The 21825-nt window shown below is 37.9% G+C and overlaps 1 protein-coding gene across 1 annotated transcript in view; it reads left to right on the forward strand.

The window, feature by feature from the left end:
• The first annotated feature begins 770 nt into the window (after window positions 1-770).
• Window positions 771-21825, forward strand: part of dars1 (aspartyl-tRNA synthetase 1) — a 31920-nt gene continuing 10865 nt past the window's right edge. Inside the window, exons 1-9 of the mRNA XM_084420299.1 lie at window positions 771-943; window positions 4306-4408; window positions 6730-6759; window positions 8464-8521; window positions 9216-9308; window positions 12252-12354; window positions 17310-17412; window positions 17813-17893; window positions 19763-19822. Coding sequence (XP_084276425.1) covers window positions 921-943; window positions 4306-4408; window positions 6730-6759; window positions 8464-8521; window positions 9216-9308; window positions 12252-12354; window positions 17310-17412; window positions 17813-17893; window positions 19763-19822 — 654 coding nt within the window. The 5' untranslated portion in view covers window positions 771-920. The remainder of the gene's footprint in view (window positions 944-4305; window positions 4409-6729; window positions 6760-8463; window positions 8522-9215; window positions 9309-12251; window positions 12355-17309; window positions 17413-17812; window positions 17894-19762; window positions 19823-21825) is intronic.

Here is a 21825-nt window from a genome sequence, read left to right on the forward strand (position 1 = left end):
GTTGTTGTCTGTAACTCAGGAGAAAGGGTGTCTTGAGGTTACTGATTGTCTGAATAACACACACACACACACACACACACACACACACACACACACACACACACACACACACACACACACACACACAGACAGACAGTTTGTTTACAAAGTTTTCATGTTTTTTGGGGACTTCCCATAGACATAATGGTTTGTATGTACAAACTATATAGGCTATTCTATCCCTTTACACTAACCATACCAATCACAGAACACTTTCTGCTCTTTTACATTTTCAAAACATAATTTAGAATGATTTATAAGCTGATTTCCTCATGGGGACCAACAAAAAAGAAGAAAAAAAAAAAAAAGAAAAAAGAAAAAGAGAAGATATTTGGTCCCCACACCGTAGGGAATACCAGGTGCACACGCACACACACACGCACGCACGCGCGCGCGCGCACACACACAGGTTTACGTTTTTTTGAGGACTTCCCATAGCTAACCATACCAATCACATAACACTTTCTGCACTTTCTTACATTTTCAAAACACTTAATTTAGTATGATTTAAAAGCTGATTTCCTCATGTGCACAAAAAAAAGAGAGAGAGAGAAGACATTTGGTCCCCAAAGAATGTAGTTTTTGTTTTATGCTGGACATAATGTGTTATTTCACTTCTATTTCATGTGGACGAACTAAGGAGATCGAAAGAGGACTAATTTCAATGAGAGCGCGCGCGGATAAAACAGTAACTAGGAACCTTTTATATGGAGACGTGTTCTACACGGATTAGCAGGGACGTCGTTAATGTGTAACAGCAAAACACTTCCACCTCTTTTCCACATGTCCTGCGTTCCCAGTGTCTGTCATTGCACATCAACACAGCTGAAATTTTAAATATTCAGCGCTTTTGTTTCACTACATCCGACCAGAGCTGAACTATGACTAAAGAAAATGTACAAGGGTGAGAATCCAATCTCATTGTTTTCGTCGGATGTTTAATATTTGTGGTCATGGCATATTAGCTTGCCTTGCTGCTAGCTCAGTCTAATATAGTTGCAGCTGATTGCATCAGCAGTTTAGAGATCTTTAACTATGACAGCTGAATAGTCTCTTTAATAAATGACAATTGGAGCTAGACAATATATTAGAAATTTCAGGTAATCTTTTTGCAACAGTGGTAACTTTTAGCTGTGAAATATCTAGTCTTAATAATTTAGTTGGGAATGTATAGAAGAATAACACTATTCTCCAGTCTTAAGTGTCTCACGATCCGTCAGAAATCATTCTAATATGCTGATTTGCTGCTCAAGAAAAAATATTGCAGAAAACTGTTGTGCTGCTTAATATTTTTGTGGAAATCGTAATACATTTTCCAGGATTCTTTGATAAATAGAAAGTTCAAAAGAACAGCTTTTATTTGAAATAGAAATCTGCTGTAACATTATAAATGCTTTTATGCTTGTCCTCGCTAAATAAAGTATTAATTTCTTAAAAAATATATAAATAATAAATAGAGATAATAAATTATAAAGATAATAAAGTTTTGCATCCCAACATGACCTTTTACTTTTCAGAAAACAAAGTGAAAGTCACATTTCAATTACAAAGTGAAAGTAAGAGTCACAGTTTTAACCGCAGACATTGAAAATGAAAACGGCAAATACATTGATCATTTCATTTTAATTATTAGCAGTTGAATTATAATGATAGATTATTTCTATAATAATGCTACGCTGGTCCCAAAGCAGTGTTACGTGAACAATACTGTTTATGGTTTAATATATAAACCGTAATTTGATGCGTCATATGATCACAGCTGCTGTCTGAAGTGGTGTGGAGGGCATCTGAAAGCTCCACCCTTATTTTTATATCCCTGCTCTGCCCCGGGCCTTGTGTTTCTGTGTAAATACATAACCACAAATCTGGCACAGGCCTTTAATTATCGGCAGCCTTCTCATTCTCTTCTATCTGCCCCAGTGCTTCCAATTTCCTGTGAGCAAAAATTGCAGTGATGCTTTGGTGGACCGTCATCCGTGAATTCCCTTGAAAACTGCTCATATCTTCACTGTGGCCCTTTACGTCCTTCGCTGCATTACGTGCTAACGCATAATATTGAGGGGGGAGTGGGGTTGTTTATTGCCCACTTTGGCACGGTTAAGGCCTCAGCAGTGCCTGCGGCTGGACCATCGTTGCCTTGTTGGCAGCGGTAGTGCTTGGGAAGACATTCACAGATCCGTTTTGTTTAAACTTCTTCAGCACTGTGTGTGCACAGGCACTTGATCCTGTGTTGCCTGAGGGCTGCCATATGGTCGCCTGCCCGGATTCTGCTGTTTTTGGGGGTGCTTTGTAGATCAGAGTTGGATAAAGAGCAAGACTATGCTCTGGATTCATAGTTTCTTTGTTTTGTAGCAATTAGTGTAAAAATAAATGTCTGGAGGTGGAGGATGGGCTTGTCCTGCTCATGTTGTTGACCACCTGTTACTCTTGTGGTTTCAGATTAAATGGTGGCATTCATTGCAATGCCATATTTAACATCCACAGAGAGAGAACTGAATTTAAATTTAGCAAATGAGTGATTAGTAACGGGGCGTATTTAAAGTGGTTGGTCGGTCGGTCCTGTAAGCCGGGAACCATGTGTTATATGCAGAGAGTTTAAAATAGTAATAGAGATCACAAGGGCATGTCATTTCCATTAGCCTATGCCCTGTGATCAGTTTACGTATTGTTGGGGTTTCAGTGTAATTGTGTTTGTTTTAAATAACTGTTGTACTTCTTGGTAATCCATCTCTGCCATATTAACTAATGATGGATTGATGGAAGTCTTGGTAAATGTTGGACTCACTTGGTTAATGGACTTGGTCAGCCTCAGACTCTTGTTTTAATGCCAATAAGGAAAGTATTTTAAGAGTAATTGATTTAAGTTTTATACCAAGACAAATAGTATCTAAAAAAAAAGTGCTTTTTAAACAAGCTTGTTTCTTGCCATATCATTCAGAGGAAATAAGCTAGTGTCTGTTTTTTTTTTTTTTTTAATTGCCAATGCTTATAGAGAACAGAGTGGCCAATGTCCAGTATATGTAATAATAGTGAATGAAATGCCCAGAAAAATCAATATGGGTTTTGTGTATTATATATATTCTCAATTTTCTCACATTTTGTCAGCAGAAGATTGGGGTCTGTTTTTAAAAGTCTCTTATTCACACCAAGGCTGCATTTATTTAATCAAAATACAGTAAAACAGTAATATTGAGTTCAGATGCAAAAGCCTCTTAGTGCCATCTGAAATTTTCTTCTAGAATGATCATTTTTATCAAGCTCGTATATTTAAGTTCAGTAATTTCAATTAAATGACAATTAATAGGTCATTTTCATTGTCATTTAAGTGAAATTACTGACCTTAAACATACAAGCTGGATAAAAATGATCATTCTAGAAGAAAATTTCAGATGGCACTTAGAGGCTTTTGCATCTGAACTCTTCATATATAACTCTATATATATATATAATACCTTACTGTTACGTCTCTTCAATTTAATGCATCCTTGCTGAATAAAAGTGTTAATTTATTTAAAAAAATGTACATGTGAATAAAATGAATTACCATGTTTTTTGGTAATAGTAATAGTCATTATAAAGATGCTGAGGTGGAACCACTGTGATGTGATAGTGTTAGATTGTACTGAATAATAACCATTTACTTATACATACAGTATATATATAAGTAAATGGTTATTATTCAGTACAATCTAACACTATCACATCACAGTGGTTCCACCACAGCATCTTTATAATGACTATTACTAAGCTCTGTTACTATTTGCAGATGTGATAATTTGGGCAAATATGAACTGAAGAATCGGTCTTACCAATATGAATCTCATTCAAATCACATTATCAAAAACTGAAAAGCAGTTCATTCTTTTTATTTTTATTATTATCGATCATTGCTGCCACTTCCACTCAGGTAGGCCTACTCATTCCCAGCCTTAAACTGTTATATCAGTCTGTTGTTACAGTATGGGACAGTCATCGCGTGAGTGATATTACAGTAGACAGACATCACACTTCCCGTACTGCTATAAATGGACTACCTAGACCACAGGAGCGCAAGCAAAAATCACAGATGAAAGTTTAATTTAGCCTCTGTTCTTTCTTTGGCCATGCTGCAACAATAGATGAAAGACACAGCAACTTAAAAAGCCAGCGGGACTCTGTTGGTTGGAATGCTTCCCCCCCATCTATTAGAAAAGCTTCCCGGAAGGAAGCTAAAAAAAGGTAGATGGAATTTTGACAGAACTGTTTTTTGTTGTCTTCCTGTTTCAGAGCTGGCGAGGAGGAGCAGCAGGCCCAGTCCAAGAAAGGCCTGAAGAAACAGCAGAAGGAAGCAGAGAAAGCAGCGAAGAAGGCAGAAAAACAGGCCAAGCTGGTGAGGCGACACAAACCCTGCCCACTGTTCTGCCCACCGCTGCCGTATGGAGGGGCTTCTATTGTTCTCTAATTCCTGTTCTTACAAATCTGTTTATATGCTCAAACATAGGGCCGTTTCTGCATCCAGAAAATGTTTCCCCAATATTTTAAACAGTCAAATCAACCATCTGGCTTATTTCCTTTGCTTAATGTGTTATTTCACTTGAAGTGAATGAAATTGAGGCTGTTAGGTATAGAAGTACAGTTTGTTCAATAATGTACTGGTTTTTGAAATATTTATTTTTACAATATATTTTATTAAAGAATGAAATAAAATAAGTTGTTTACAGACGGATTGTAGCAAAACAAATATACTTTTTAAAATAATATATATACAGTGGGTACGGAAAGTATTCAGACCCCCTTACATTTTTCACTCTTTGTTATATTGCAGCCATTTGCTAAAATCATTTAAGTTCATTTTTTTCCCTCATTATTGTACACACAGCACCCCATATTGACAGAAAAACACAGAATTGTTGACATTTTTGCACATTTATTAAAAAAGAAAAACTGAAATATCACATGGTCCTAAGTATTCAGACCCTTTGCTCAGTATTTAGTAGAAGCACCCTTTTGATCTAATACAGCCATGAGTCTTTTTGGGAAAGATGCAACAAGTTTTCCACACCTGGATTTGGGTATCCTCTGCCATTCCTCCTTGCAGATCCTCTCCAGTTCTGTCAGGTTGGATGGTAAACGGTGGTGGACAGCCATTTTCAGGTCTCTCCAGAGATGCTCAATTGGGTTTAAGTCAGGGCTCTGGCTGGGCGATTCAAGAACAGTCACGGAGTTGTTGTGAAGCCACTCCTTCGTTATTTTAGCTGTGTGCTTAGGGTCATTGTCTTGTTGGAAGGTGAACCTTCGGCCCAGTCTGAGGTCCAGAGCACTCTGGAGAAGGTTTTCGTCCAGGATATCCCTGTACTTGGCCGCATTCATCTTTCCCTCGATTGCAACCAGTCGTCCTGTCCCTGCAGCTGAAAAACACCCCCACAGCATGATGCTGCCACCACCATGCTTCACTGTTGAGACTGTATTGGACAGGTGATGAGCAGTGCCTGGTTTTCTCCACACATACCGCTTAGAATTAAGGCCAAAAAGTTCTATCTTGGTCTCATCAGACCAGAGAATCTTATTTATCACCATCTTGGAGTCCTTCAGGTGTGCTTTCATGTGTCTTGCACTGAGGAGAGGCTTCCGTCGGGCCACTCTGCCATAAAGCCCCGACTGGTGGATGGCTGCAGTGATGGTTGACTTACTACAACTTTCTCCCATCTCCCGACTGCATCTCTGGAGCTCAGCCACAGTGATCTTTGGGTTCTTCTTTACCTCTCTCACCAAGGCTCTTCTCCCCCGATAGCTCAGTTTGGCCGGACAGCCAGCTCTAGGAAGGGGTCTGGTCGTCCCAAACGTCTTCCATTTAAGGATTATGGAGGCCACTGTGCTCTTAGGAACCTTAAGTGCAGCAGAAATTGTTTTGTAACCTTGGCCAGATCTGTGCCTTGCCACAATTCTGTCTCTGAGCTCTTCAGGCAGTTCCTTTGACCTCATGATTCTCATTTGCTCTGACATGCACTGTGAGCTGTAAGGTCTTATATAGACAGGTGTGTGGCTTTCCTAATCAAGTCCAATCAGTATAATCAAACACAGCTAGACTCAAATGAAGGTGTAGAACCATCTCAAGGATGATCAGAAGAAATGGACAGCACCTGAGTTAAATATATGAGTGTCACAGCAAAGGGTCTGAATACTTAGGACCATGTGATATTTCAGTTTTTCTTTTTTAATAAATGTGCAAAAATGTATTGAATACTTTCCATATATGCGCACACACACACATATGTATTTAAATAATAATAAAATAATACATTTAACAAAACAAGTAAATAAGTAAATTAAAACCGTCCAAAGCATCCAAAAATACCCTTGTTCAAATATAAGTCTTTACTAAAAAGTCCTCTTTTTTTTTTTGGCATTTGTGGAATGTTTTGTTGATTAAGTGATTGACACTCAAGTACACAAGATTAATTAAACAAGTCAGAAACAAGCAGAACAAATCATTATTAAATTAATGCATTGTTTGGAATAATTTACACAGAATCCACTACTGCTGTAACTGTAATTTTATTTTAAATTTGAGAACTTGTGTACTTGTAGAAATAAGTGTTTTGTGAACTTGCAGTGTTTGCCTTTCTAAAGAATAATCAGCATGTGTTTTATCTTGATGTTTTCCCTTTACTGTTGAAGTTTTATTGAAATCAGTTCCTCTGTTTGATTCAGGCCGCAGAGCAGCAGGATGCTGATGAGGATGTAAGTACTGTTCACTTATTATGAATATCACATTTCACATGTTAAAAGACATAGTGTAATAGATCTATATATGATGCACCATAACAGTGGTCCATATGACAAAAAATTAGCGTTGTGTTTGAGGAACATACCAATGTAAGTCATTACCCACTGAATATCTTAAAGGTGACCTTGCATGGATTATTTTATTATTTTAGAATCTTTCCTGGGGTGCCCTTATAATGTTAGTATGTTTTTTAGATCAAAATTTGTTATAATTTAGAAATAAGTTATTTTTCCTAGCCTGATTTTAGCCTCTGATTTGAACACTCTGTTTGAAGGGGCGTGTCTGTGTGAGACTTCAGTGTAAACGCCCACTGCTCTGATTGGCTGCTGTGAGACTTCAGTGTAAGCCTGTTGATCACGTGAATGAAGATCTTATCATTGCAACACAGTTTCTGCACTCTCACTAATGATTTCACTAATGCAAACATGATGTACGTACAGTAAGAGCTTCGTTGTGAGGTGTAACAGCGTCATTGATTTCATAACGAGTTTTGGCAAGTGTCCAGTTAAACTCGCGCTGTGTGATTGACAGCTTGGGCGACTGGAAAGGGATTGTTCTTTGATCGCTATCTGTATATTAATCACAGTTTAAGTAAGATTATTTTCATCCTACTAAGAAACGACGTGAAGTTGATCGTTTAGTCACTGGCTTGATTTACTGATGCATAAACAGTATTGAACGACTTTGAGAGAGAAAGATTATCTGTCTGAACTTGAACAATTACACATCAGACATTCACATAACCCACTGGTTCTTCAGAGGCTCGGATGAAGGAGCTAAAAAAATACCTTTGTGTTCATTTGTACATCCAAACACTGAGCAACTGCCATGCTTCGCTCGTTTGCAAGCCATGATGTCTCTCGAAGAAAAATGATTCGGACGATGATTCGGCTGCGCAGTTCCGCCTGGCCTTGAACACGGGCTGGCATATGCAAATTTTTGGAGGCGTACATATTAATGATCCCGACTGTTGCGTCACAGTCGGTGTTATGTGGAGATTCGCCTATTTTTCAGGGGTGTTTTTCAAAAACGAGATTTAAATAAGAAGGAGAAAACAATGGTGTTTGAGACTCACTGTATGCCATGTCCATGTACTGAACTCTTGTTATTTAACTATGCCAAGATAAATTCAGTTTCAAATTCTAGGGCACCTTTAACATAACCCTATCAATCTTAGTTTCGTTTGTTTCTTTTGTTTTCTTTCGTTTGTTTGATCTTCAGTAAATCTGTTGATCCAGTTCACAAAATCAGTCTGAAAGATTTGTTCATGAATTGAACAATGAAATGAACTGATCTTGTTCTCACATTCAACTTGGTCCAATCACCAGGTTCTCAAATTAGCAGCTTACTGGAGTGGATGATTATCAGTATTCAAAATTTGGAATAAATGAACTAATTTTGGTCTGTTTGACTTGGGATAGAGTGCTCATATGGACTTCTTTTATGATACTTTTGTGATACTTTTGCATCTGTCTTGAAACTTGAATGCTTCAGTACCCATTCAAACGTTCTCTTTTGGTGTTACAAGGAAGAAAGTAAGTCACATGGATCAATGACATGAAGTTGAATAAATGATGACAGAATTAAAAAAAAAAATTCTCTGAACTGTCCCTTTAAAATTCATTACCATTCCCTGTCTTCTTCTTTTCTCCTTTCAGGACTTTGCCAAGGATCGCTATGGGATCTGTCCTATGGTCCAATCCCAGCAGAAACTGGGTCAGTGTCCTTCTCAGTTTTTAAGTGGAGATTTAGGAGGGCATCTCGCTCCCACAGGATGAAGATAGACAGGTTTCCCTGTGCAAAAGTACCCATAGAATGATAATTAGAAATGTCTTAAAGCTTAAGAGACGATATAAAGCTTTCGGGATCTCCCTTACGTCCCCTTCAGCTCTCCCTGATGTTCCTCCCCTCGCTGTCACACATAATAGTCTTGAATAACAGTATGAGATAAATCTCGGATGAGGAGTTAGGTTGACATCACTCCCGACTGTCCGGCTTCGAGTTTTTAAGCTCTGCTGCTACAGAACAAAGTCGTCTCCCACCAGCATTGATCTCGGGCAGAGATAGACGAAGCTTTCATGTGGGTGGATTCTGGATCAGCCAAACGCCTTGAGCACTTTCACTGGGGCTAAGCGGGAACGCCCCTTCTCCGCTGCCTCTTAATAAAGTCAAAATGTGAGTCAGCGGAGGCAGGGTGACACTGGGTTTGTCAAAACGGAGTAGAATTCACGTGATGGTCACCTTTCAGACGGGGCTTGTTATGTTTCATATTTATTAGCCCTCCTCCTGGTGGCTTTGTAATCCGAGTGAATGTCTTTGTGGAGCTCTGTGGACAAGGGGGGAGGCCTGTCGTCTTTGATGTCTTTTCTCTGAGACTCTCTCTCTCTCTCTCTCTCCTGGATGGAGGCAGACAGGGCGTTGGTGCGTGTCCAGGACCTGACACCCGAGAAGGCAGAGCAGCAGATCTGGGTGCGTGCCAGAATTCACACCAGCAGAGCTAAAGGTAAACTCCTCCTCGCTGTTACACAAGCTCATCTGCTGCTCGAAATGTTGCGCAATTCATTTCATCATGTGGAAGCTGCTCTTACTAAAGCTCAAGGGTTTCATATTTGACATTACTAACATATTATTGCAATTTATAAAATCTTAAGTCATTATGGTCATTATCATAATGAAAGGTACGGAAAATGGGTTAGTACCCTCTCAAACTGATGAAAAGAAAGAAAGATTTGGAACAGCATCCTTCCATACTATGCATGCTGTTGTTAGAGTACACACCATTTAAACTGGGAAGGTTCAAAAGTCAGATAATACCCAGATGATTTGGGGTACAGTCACATTTACCTACACAGCAAAATTATGTGATGTGAAATGCAATCATCTGAACAGGAATTTCAGATGAGGCAAATCAGTTCTTCACGCGGATTTTGCATTGAATTAAATTTAAACAGGCAAGTCTGAATGACCACTATAAAGCTGCTTAGTTTGGAAGTGACCTCTGAGTAAGTGGTTCTTCATCCAGTCGCTACACTGTTGATAATGGACAATGGACTTTCTCTGCACGCCAAATTTTGTTGACATGACTGCACTTTCCTGCACTTACCAAAATATGAATGTGACTACAGTTTCTCAGAATGCACTTTCCATTCTTAGTGCGACACAGGAACAGGAAGTAATGTCTGCCACTATTATGATCTCTGTATTGATTAATTTAACCAGACTGCCACAAATCAAGGTATTTTACACAAAATTAAATTAACAATACAAAACAACTTGATAACATGTTGCCACTCACTGAATAAACAGAGTATTCACTACAATTTATTTTAAACATAGCCATTGTGTACAAACAGCACATTTTCTATACACATGAAATAACCAATTGATAAAATGTGAAGTATGCAATTAGAGCACACTACATTCATTGGCTTGTCATGCTACAGTGGAGTGCACCCAAAAAATGCCCTTCCACTTTGAGAGTGTCAGTTTTGAACATGTTTTTGTAGCATACTACTAATTGAAACGTTTATTGTTGCATACTTCTTCATATACTTTTTTTACAGTATAAAATGTATATGTAATGCACAGTATGCAGTAAGCTATATGTTAGTATTCAACTTCAAATCTAGACTTATTTTATTATGTTCCTCGATGGATGTAATGCACATTCGGTAAATAATATTCATGATTTACTATGACAAAAAATAGTTTCCAGGTTTTCAGTCCTGTAATTTTCCACACCAATGATTTATTTATTTGTTTTTTACTTTATTTTTATATAACTTTTCAGAACAAAGACAAAGAGTAACATACAGTCAACACAGCTTCATGGGTATTTACATGGAAATTATTAAAAAATGTGGCATTTAAAGAAAAAAAACACACTCATGATTAATGCAGGTGATGAGGATCATAGGGGATATGGGTGCCCCCAACATGTGCGTTATCTTTGCCAAATTTATATTTGGATGAATTGCAATGGTGATGGAGGCCTGTAAAAATAGTGGCCATTTTCACTACAAAACTGACAAACACTTCCTGTGGTTGCGTTTTGTTAATAGTAAATGTCTTAAATAGAAACTGTTCAGTTTCCTCGGCTTAAGTGAAACTTTGTGGCTTCCCCTGTCTTTCCCACACAATTCAAGTCTGATGGGGTCCGCACGTACACCTCTGGTTTAAGAGTGCAGTAATGAATAAACCATGTATTATGGATATATCACTAACATTTCCTTCCAGGACAACTTCCATGTCAAGAATCATTTAACCTCGAGCTTCCCTCATTCTGTCAGTGTGCTCTAGGCTGAAGAATGTCCTTTAGCACAACAACATCCTGATTTGCTCTGTTTTTAACTATCTGTCAGGCTCTGAACACTGAGGGGGACTTCAAAGAGTCTGGGTGGTCTCTGATCTTGACCTGATCCGTGTCAGGTTTACACAAATCGGAGTTTGTTCACTCTCAAGGTGTCTTATTAGCAATCTGGTGACAAGTCTGGACTACGTACATTGTGTCTTTCAAAGAGACGTCCGGTCTGTTGATAGCTGAGTGGTGCCAGTAGATTTGGTGCTTTTATTTAACTCCTCTGACTAGCGTTGAACCAGACAGCTCTACAGTAATCTCAGACCTTAATCCTAGTTTGTTAGAGGTGTCTTTGACACTGTCTTCATATGAAAATATTCTCAAGTAATTGGTTAATATTTATTGTAGATATACTCATTCTTGAAGTTCTGGTTTTGTAATCAGAAACATCTACTACGTGAATGTGTTAGTTTCTGTTAAGACACAGGAAACGGTATTTGCAAAAACAGTATAATGTGATGTAGCACGTATGCAGAGTGAGATCCCTTTGGAGATTGGATTGTGAAATTGAACATTATTATTATGTTGTGTTGTGTTACGTTACCATTCAAATGTTTGGGGTCAGTCAAGTCTTTTATGCTCACCAAGGGTGCATTTATTTGATCAAAAATAATCAAAATTTTAAATTTCACAATTTAAAATAAGTTTTCTGTTTGAATATATTTTTAAAATGTAATTTATTCCTGTGATGGCAAAGCTGAATTACTCCAGTCTTCAGTGTCACATGATCCTTTCAGAAATCATTCTAATATGTTGATTTGGAGCTCAAAGACATTTATTATTATTATTATCAATGTTGAAAACTGATACTTTTTTCAGTATTCTTCGATGAATAGAACATTCTAAAGAACAGCATTTATTTGAAATAGAAATCCTTTGTAACATTATACATGTCGTTACTGTCACTTTCGAACAATTTAATGCATCCTTGCTGATTAAAAATATTCATTTCTTTAAAAACAAAAATCCCAAAACATTTGAACAGTGGTGTTCTGTGTTATTAGTGGGCTCTTTGTCCTGGACAGTAACAACCACCCTGGTTTTAAGGTATGTTGAGGTATGTTTACTGACAGGTTGTTTTTCCTCTAGGGAAACAGTGCTTCTTGGTCCTGCGTCACCAGCAGTTTACCGTGCAGGCCCTGCTCGCCGTGGGAGAACGTGCGAGCAAGCAGATGGTCAAGTTTGCAGCTAAGTGAGTAAGCTATGTTTCCTGTCAAACAATGGTGGGAAAAGTGAAGTCCTGGCGACTCATTCCATTTTACCATGTTAAGTGGTGATCGATAAAGTTTCACTTCAGAACAAAAGCTCCATTTTTTGCAGTCGGAAACAGCTTTCCCTCAACACCGTAATGGGTCGTTCCCCTTAAAACAACAAATAGTAGATACATCAGAGAGACAGAGATCTACTTTAAAGTCTGGCCTGAATGAATGACTCTGGGTTCGGGGTCAAATAGAGGGTTGTGGGACAATAGGACCAACATTCAGTCACAAATACAACACTGAATGGTATATATGTGGTAGACAAGTCACTTTGTTTTCAAGTCCACTTCCAGTCTTTTAAGAGGGTCAGAGGGTTTGCTGTTTAACCGTGTTAACATCCTCTGTTTGCTCATGCAGCATTGAATGGAGGCTAAACTCTATTCACTTTATCAGTCGTGAATTAGGAAGGGTGTTGTGGTCTGGGGAGTTCCTTTCCAGTTCCTTACGCTGTTGATCTTGTTTCCCTTTGCTTGCGTTTTAATGTAATTGTTCTTGACTCAAACAAGACTGGTTGATATCTGTGCACTTGGTTATTTGTTATCTAACTGAAAGATTTCACCTCAGCAGAAATATTGCATGAGCGTTTCCACACATCACAGATCTTTGGAGCAGATTTTGTGTTTTGTAGAGAAACTTCCTCTCTTTGTGTTACGTAAATATTTGTGACAGTTGGAGAGTTTCAGTTAGGGGATGTTAAAGAAATAATCTAGTTGCCACATAAAATGCTTTTTTCTTTTATTGTTGCAGCATGTTTAACACACCCAAATTGTTCCATCAAACACCTCATTTATTTGATTTATGTACCTGTTAATAAACATTTTAGAGTACCAGAATTATCTAAAGTAATGATATGGCATATTTTAAAGTAATGTAGATCAATATTAGCTTATGCTAATATGCACATTCCCCCTCTCTACCTAGAATTCTGTTGGAGAGCAAGCACACATTTCCTAAAACAGGTTCATTATTCAGTTTTTTTTTAAAGTACAATTGACGAAAAATATCATGTACTTTTGAATATTGCAGGGTGAATAATAAAACCCATTGTAAAATACATAGTTTTGAATTTCAGTTTGGACATCTCTTCGTGTTCAAAGAAATATTTTAAAACCTGCTAAATTAATCTTAATGCATTTTTATATTATATTTTATATTGCTTGGCAGAAATACTCTATCTATTTGTTGTAAATATTTGTATTTAAATAATATGTTTTCTAAAAGCAAAAATCAACTTAGATGCATTACAGTGCACATTACATGGTTATTTTCACATCCTTTTACCATGGTAGAATCTACGATGGTATATTTTACTAACCCTCTACGGACACACTAGAGCTCGAGTCGTCATTGGCTAGTAAATGTTTTATTTTACTCGCCAGACTTTTTACAATGCAAGAACAATGCAATTGAATAAATATGATATAAATTATACATTTCAAACACTGTTAAAGTCAAGTAAACAGTCTGTAATAAAATGAACAAATAGTCAAACTACAAGCAATAGCAGAACTGAACAACAGAACAAAGATGCAAATGAAATAAACAGTACTTTTCAGGTTTTACATGTAGTAGTTAGATACAGATTAAGTAGATTATCTACAGAAGTTCATTAAATGTAATTAAATGTACAATAACACGGCATAGTTTTCACTTTATAAATTAAATATAGATGAATCCTTATTAAAGTTGCAAAAGTTATTCAGTCAAGAGCATTGAGTGATTTCTTTTGCCATAAGTCTGTTGTTTGATTAACATTAAAGCTACACTGTGTCATTTTTTTAAGTTGATTCTTAGCAAAAAAACACTTCTTTCAAAATGATATGTGCTCATTAATGTGTAATTACTTTACCAACTAATCAAGTATTCTCGTAAGCGTAGAATCTGCCATTTAGAATACATACGAGTGAGTCGCTCGAATGGCGGCAGCCATGTTGCGCCTCCATCTTGAAAATACATTAGCCAAAGAGGGACATACCTGGAAATTCAAGCTTCGCCTTTCGCGTTTTTACACTCAGTGGCACCGTGACGAATGCGAGGGGGAGATTACTCGCGACTGCTGGCAGATTTGAAATAATACGGCCACCGTAGGAGTTAAAACGCCCTCGGAATGGGAGGGGCTAGAAATTAATATTCAGTTGGTAGTCATAAACAATTTCACCGCTTGATGGGAGAAAATCCTACAGTGTAGCTTTAAAAACACAGGCAGCAGCAGGGATATTAGGCTGCTGTCACTAAGATATATTGCACATTGCACGGATCCAATATACTGATACTGTTACACATGCGTTTTATTTCTCAACTGTTTACGTTCACGTAAACGACTATGTTTACTAGAATACTCACCAAGATGGGCATTTCGACACAATTTTGTGTGAAATTGTCCGTTCAAGCGCAAGAAGACGTGAAGGAGAGCTCAATTCACCTTCGGATTTGCAATTTGCTCACACAGAACTTGCTCTTGAATGTTTAAATTGGCAAGGCTTAAAAACTCGTGCAAATGATAAACTTTCTTGACGACATAGCACTGGTCCGATCGGGACAGTGACAGTTCAGTCAACGGTTAAGTGCGCGTGTGTGATAGAAAGCGACAGAGGGCGCTCTCAGCCAGGCGACGGTGATTGTAATTGTACAATTTACTATCCATTGGCTAATTAAAGATATTTTTAGTCCCCTCTCGTGAAATTTGGTCGCATATGTAAGTGATTTAGTGTTTTCTATGTATTGAAATTTATCTTTAATACAAACCAAGCTATAAAGCCACTCAGTGCTGATGTCCACCACAATTTTACATGCTTCTTCACACCACTTCACCTTCTGTTCGTGCCATATGTGTGTATAATAAGATTATTAAGCATTGCTTCCTGAACATAGGATGTTCCAGACCCTGATTAGAGTTTCTTTCCTGGTGACCCTTTCCACCTCAAACACTACAGACAAGCACCATGTTCTTTGGAGCACAGATCCCCCTAGATGATGCGTAGTCTTCATCACTGAAACAGTCACTCATATTTGAAACTAACTAATAGATCTCTGTCTTAAGTATTAGCCGTGCTTGCTAATCTTCTTCAGTAAATTTAGTTTGAAATCCAATGTTGTTTGACAAAAGCACATGAGCTCAATCAGAGGGCAGGTCAAACACACTTGCTCTGTGTAATCCTCTCTTTTATATCCACCTCTCTGTTCAGCCCAGTGTCCTTTCAATGCAGAGCCCATCATGGGCGGCTTAGTGTTCAGTAACCAGACTTAATCAGGACTTATGAAGAGTGTCTGTATGGAGATTGTTTGAGAGAGCCGTGCGAGCAGAACTGATCCCAGAGCGATGTGGCCGCTCTCTGAGCAGCAGCTGGCAGGGACTGGCGCGTCTCATTCTCACTCTCTGGTCTCTCATTACTCCTTTGTAATGACTAGAGATGAAGGTTGCAATCTCAATTTGTGCCGTCTGCTTCTCCAGCAGACAGTTGGCCATCGCTTTTACGTTTGACCTTAGAGAGATGACATGGCTTAGACTTGCCAATCTAATATTGTTTCACTAAAAGGAGTAGGTCATCCAAAATTAAAGTGGTCAATTTCTCACTCTCATGTCGTTCCAGACCGGTTTGACATTATTTAAAATTTTATGACAGATCTTGAAATGATAGTTCAACGTGACTGTGTCTGTCAAGCTTTAATAAATATTGTGTTCCAATGAAAAAACAATGCTTAACATATTCATTTGGAATGCGAAGAGGTGAAGTGAATGGTATTATTTCCATCTTTAGGTGAATGCCCTTTATTGCTAATATTTTTTTTCAGTATTTGTGGTGGTGAGAAACCTGTGGCCTTTTGGTTTGTGATGTAAAGAACTTAAAATACATACTGTTTAACCAGAATAAATGATGTGATGTGGTTTGTGATGTGGTTTGTCTTCACAACAGCTTTGTTTGTTTGAACTGTGAAAAGGAGAACTATGTATATCACGTGGGAGGAATGGTTTGAAAAAATAATTGCAAAGGTACTGTTGCCTAACAATGTGATCTCATGAGTTTCCATGAAGTTGTTCTATAGTTTTTGTTTCATGTGTGCTTTTCTAGAAGTTGTTTGAAAAACACCCAAGACTTACCATTAAGTCTTAAAAAAAAGTTTTTATAAAATTAAAAAGAAAAACTTTTTTGCTTTTTGAGGGACATTTATATTCATTGTATTGTGACCAATAAATTTTTAAAAGAGCAGGTGTTCTGTGCACTACCGTTCAAAAGTTCAGGTTCAGTAAGGGGATTTATTTTAAACAAAGTAATACTTTTATTGTTTGAATTGATAAAAAATGACAATAAAGACTTCTGTTCTTTGGAATTTTCTGTTCATCAAAACACCCTGAAAAAATGTATCAAGGTTTTCACGAAAATAAACTGTTTTCAACATTGATGATAATAAGAAAAGTTTCTTGAGCAGCAAATCAGCATATCAGAATGATTTCTGAAGATTCATGTGACACTGGAGTCTAGAGTAATGATGCTGAAAATTCAGCTTTGCCATCACAGAAATATATTACATTTGAAACTTTATTAAAATAGAAAACAATTTATTTTAAATTGTAATAATATTTCACAATATTTAAGTTGTTACTGTATTTTTTTGGTCAAATAAATGCAGCTTTGGTGAGCAGAACAGACATTTTTAAATTAAAAAAAAGAATAATAATCATTTAAATTCCAAACTTTTGAATGGTAGTGTGAACTCTAAACCGCCCAATAAAACTGTATATATGTTTATACAAGATTTATGAATATATATTTGTAATCACTTTTGGAGTGCAGTTTTTGATTTTTCAGGACACTGCTGCCTCATTTCATGTCAGCTGTCCAAATGCATTTTTCCCCTTCATCCTCATGCTGTATTTTTCTGTTCACAGCCTCACGAAGGAGAGCATCATTGACGTGGAGGCTGTGGTGAAGAAGGTTGAGCAGAAGATCGAGAGCTGTTCACAGCAGGATGTGGAGCTCCATGTTGAGAGGGTAGAGATCTATATTACTATATTAAATAAAATCTATATTACTCTATTAAAAGAATACATCTGATTGTTCTCTGTATATATCGAAAGTTTAATTGGAAACAATCCTCATCATGGAATATAGGATCTTTGTATCTTTCACCACAATAAGACCCGCAAAAACCTGTATAATTTACTTTCTTCTGTGGAACGTAAAAGGAGCTGTATAGCACAATGTCTACAAGCTTCTGTAGTTCATGCAGTGAAAGTGGATGGGGACCAGGGAAAGTTGAGGTCACTATTCACGTTCATTGTATGGAAAAGAGCAGCTTAGACATTCTACTAGATAACTTCTTTTTGTTGAGGAGTCTTGTATTAAAGCTGCAATCATAGCTTAAACTCTCTTTGCTGTGTCTTTGTCCTAGATCTTTGTGATCAGCCAGTCTGAGGCCAGACTTCCACTTCAGCTTGAAGACGCTGTCAGGCCCGAGGGAGAAGGAGATGAGGTGAGAAACGGTCAAGAACAAAATCCAAATAAAAAACGTTAAACAGTTCTCTCAGTTCAGTGTTATGATAATCCAAGTCCCAAGTTCAGTTAGACAGGTTGAGTTAAAAGAAATGCAAGCATACAGCACAGTATATACAGTACACTGCATAGTATTTATATTTTGGAAACCGGTATGCATTATGCAGCACCAAACTTTTAAACAGTAGTAAGTTACATTGTTGACAGTATTGCATTGTGGTACATAGCATTCCTTGCAGTGTAAAGCCCGAAGTAAAATACGTTTTTTAGCGTATGCGTACAGTCGAACACGTTGCCTTTCAAAGTATACTCCATTTCATAGCATGTGCGAACGAAAGTTTAATCTTTGTCCATTTTTCTCCAGAAGTTTTGACTGATTAAAATGTCTTGTATTCTTTGAAACTAAAGTTACGGCTATCTCATAACCTCCTCACACAAGCGCTTGTCAATGCGGGCATCTGTCATTGTTGCAGTCTCCGGTGTTTTGTTGTTGTCCCGTCTCTTTAGTTAGTTTTAGTTCTTGTGGAACAACTGATTAGTGCAAAACAAATTCAATGTTGCGCACGTACTATTCTGGTGACTCATTAGACGACACTTGTGTACGCGTAAAAACCAAAGTATACTTTGGGCTTAAGCTGTATTGTACTTCTCATAGCAAATGCAGCAGGTCATCCAGGCATACGGAAAATTTGCATACTGTGCACAGTATACATGCTACACACTACAGAAATGGCTATTCATAGCTTCTGTCTTTGCCCCTCTTTCTTGACGTCAGACAGTTGATGGTGTTTATGTAGTAAGACAAAACCAGCTGCAGTTGCTGTCCAGGTGTTCTCTGCGGGGATTCCACAACGTCAGTCAGACAGAGCATCTGCCGCCTCATTACGCCTGTGTCTTATCGGCCCGGTCCGAGGATGAGTAGCCTGTTGATCAGTCTTGAGCTCCTACAGGCTTTATGAAGGAAAGATAACTCAGGAGCCACGGGGCAGCTTCTACAAGAGAAACTATTTGAATCTAGTTTAAAATATACACTACTGTTCAAAACTTTTCAAATGTTTGGGTGGGTTTCTTATGCTCACCAAGGCTGCATTTATTTGACCAAAAATACAGAAAAAACTGTGATATTCTAAGACATTATAACAAAGTTTTCTGTCTTAATATATTTTAAAATATAATTTATTCCCTGATGGCACAACTGAATTTTCAGAATTATTACTCCAGTCTTCAGTGTCACATGAACACTGAATGTTGATCTTTCAGAATGTTTTAATATGCTGATTTGGTGCTCAAGAAACACTATTATAAATAGTGATTAATATTAATATTTTCATGGAAAACAGCTATTTTCATGATTCTTTGAAGAATATAAATTTCAAAAGAACAGCATTAATTTGAAATAGAAATCTTTTGTAACCTTATGAATATTTCTACTGTGACTTTTGATCAATTTAATGCACCCTTGTGGAATAAAAATATTAATTTCTTTAAAAAAAAAGTACTGACTTTTGATCGGCACTGTATATTATACCTGCATAATTTCCAAACTTTCTTTTTGTAAATTTAGGTATGAAAGTATAAAGAAAAAATTAAGTTAAATGAAAATGATGAATATTTCAAGCAAATATAACATTTTATTTGCTATTGCAATATATTGTGATCAGGCCAGTGAAAATGTTGGCATGGCAAGTGCAAATTAGTCTGGCAGAAAAAAAAAAACCTTCTTGTTGATCCCTGATGGAAGAATCATATAGATTTGGAATTACATGATTTTGAACCATTCAGATTTATTTGTGAGCTGTCAACAGAATTATGAAGAAATTTTGGAGTAATCATGACCTTTTTCTTTCAGGAGGGAAGAGCCACTGTCAATCAGGACACCAGATTGGACAACAGAGTTATTGATTTGAGGGTAAGCCAAGAGTAAAGTTTACAAGTGTTTCCGTACTTCGGATGAGACGTTAAACTGAGGTCCTGACTCTCTGTGGTCATAAAAAAAATCCCAATATGTCCTTCGGAAAAAGAGTAGGGGTGTAACCCCGGCATCCTGGCCATATTTGCCCCTTGGCCTCTGTCCATCATGGACTCCTAATCATCCTCATATTGACTGATTGGCTTCATCACGGTCTCCTCTCCATCAATAAGCTGGTGTGTGGTGGGCATTCTGGTAAATATGGCTGCCGTCGCATCATTTGGGTGGATGCTGCACATTGGTGGTGGTTGAGGAGATTCCCTCTTCCATGTAAAGCGCTTTGAGTACCCAAAAAAGCGCTATATAAATGTAATGAATTATTAATTCTTTTTACTATTATTACAAGAATAAAGTTTAAACATAAGCCTAAAGTTAAACGTAAACCAGTACTATTTAAAGTCGTCATGAAATCAGAATTGACACTATTTACTTTGTTAGCGCACAAAACTAGTCTTGTGGTGAACAATCAACCCGTACAAGTTTATACACAGGAAAAAATTGTTTGTCGTGGTAATCTTTAATCAAAATCGGAAAATTGGCTTCCTCTCTGGAATGGCGTCCCTTCTCTGATGACGTCGGTTTTATGGCTTGGGATGAATGATCTTCTTACCCACTCCCCTCCAACCATCAGTCAGATATGAGCAAGAGATGGAGAGGAGGTGCGCTAAAATAAAAATATGCAATTTATTCAATAATCCGTTTCAGTTGGAAATACACTGAAGTAAAGTTAGTTGCAACTTCCAGTTCATGCGGACCAATATACTGGGGTCTAAATTTTTTATCAGTTTTATTTTGATAAACGTGACTCAGTATAACAATGTTATATGAAAAGAGTTTTTACTGTTATAAAACATGGATTTGCGAGCATAAGCGGAACTAAAGGTGTCCAAATAAACACGTCGTTGTCTTTGGTGAATCCGGCCAATTGTGAAACAGCTGTATCGTCATCATGTAGCCGCTCTGGAGAAACTGCACTGACTGAACCAGCTGACTGCTTTCGAATCGCTCTTGCGGTATGACCTCATACATCACGTGGCGGCAGTACTGTCAAAAGTTTCCAACTGGCATGCACTGCTTCAACTCACACGCTGATCGTTCATAGCAGCGTCTTGTGAAGTCGAACACGCCTATTGAGAGAAATGGGAATGCTGTCGGATAGCTTTCTTCAGTTACTACTGTATATACCTCCTTAGTGTGTCCTCCCTGACATTGTGAAACGAGCACAAAGCGATAAAGTTCTGAAAAAAAGAAGAATCCCAAATGAGCCTGTTGTTCTGATTTATGAAGCCCTGATGATGTGGTTGTAGGACTCGGGCGCTGTGATTGGCCGCCTGTGCTTTGTGAGAGCACCTGTTTCTGAGACAATGTGTCTGTGTGCTTTCACACTTTCATTTTAGTGAAGAGCAAAGCATTAAACGGTTTTCAGCGGTGGCAGGATTAACTCTGACATAATGAAAGACCTCCATGTCACGCACCCACACACCCCATGTTTTTTGTTTTTTTCACACACCAAAGGAGATTGAAATCTGGCAGTGTTGTAGGACTGTCACAATGCACCTAGCTCTGAGAGAGCTGCTCTTTTTTGAGAACTTCCAGAAACTGAAGGCAGAAATCTGAGAGCGTGACGCGGGGGAGTCAAACCACAGGACAACAGCTTTTCGCGCCTCTGGTTTTCACTGCAGCCTTGTGAACACTAAAGTGATGCACACAGCTCCTTTCTCCACGCCTACAGTGAGAGACGTGTGAGGACGTCAACTGAAACCTGCGTGTTTCCACACTTCACTGATAACCGCTTTGCATATAAACTGTACAACCGCTTAGCTTCACAGACTAGTCACTAAATGTCCTGGCAACGTATCCCCTGGCGCCGGGTTATCATGATCTGCACTAAGAATATAGACAGACTGTCTTAATATGTTGACTCTTTGATATTTATTAGCTGA

The sequence above is a fragment of the Rutilus rutilus genome (genome assembly GCF_951802725.1).
Source record: "Rutilus rutilus genome assembly, chromosome: 10".
In the NCBI taxonomy this organism is placed as follows: domain Eukaryota; kingdom Metazoa; phylum Chordata; class Actinopteri; order Cypriniformes; family Leuciscidae; genus Rutilus; species Rutilus rutilus.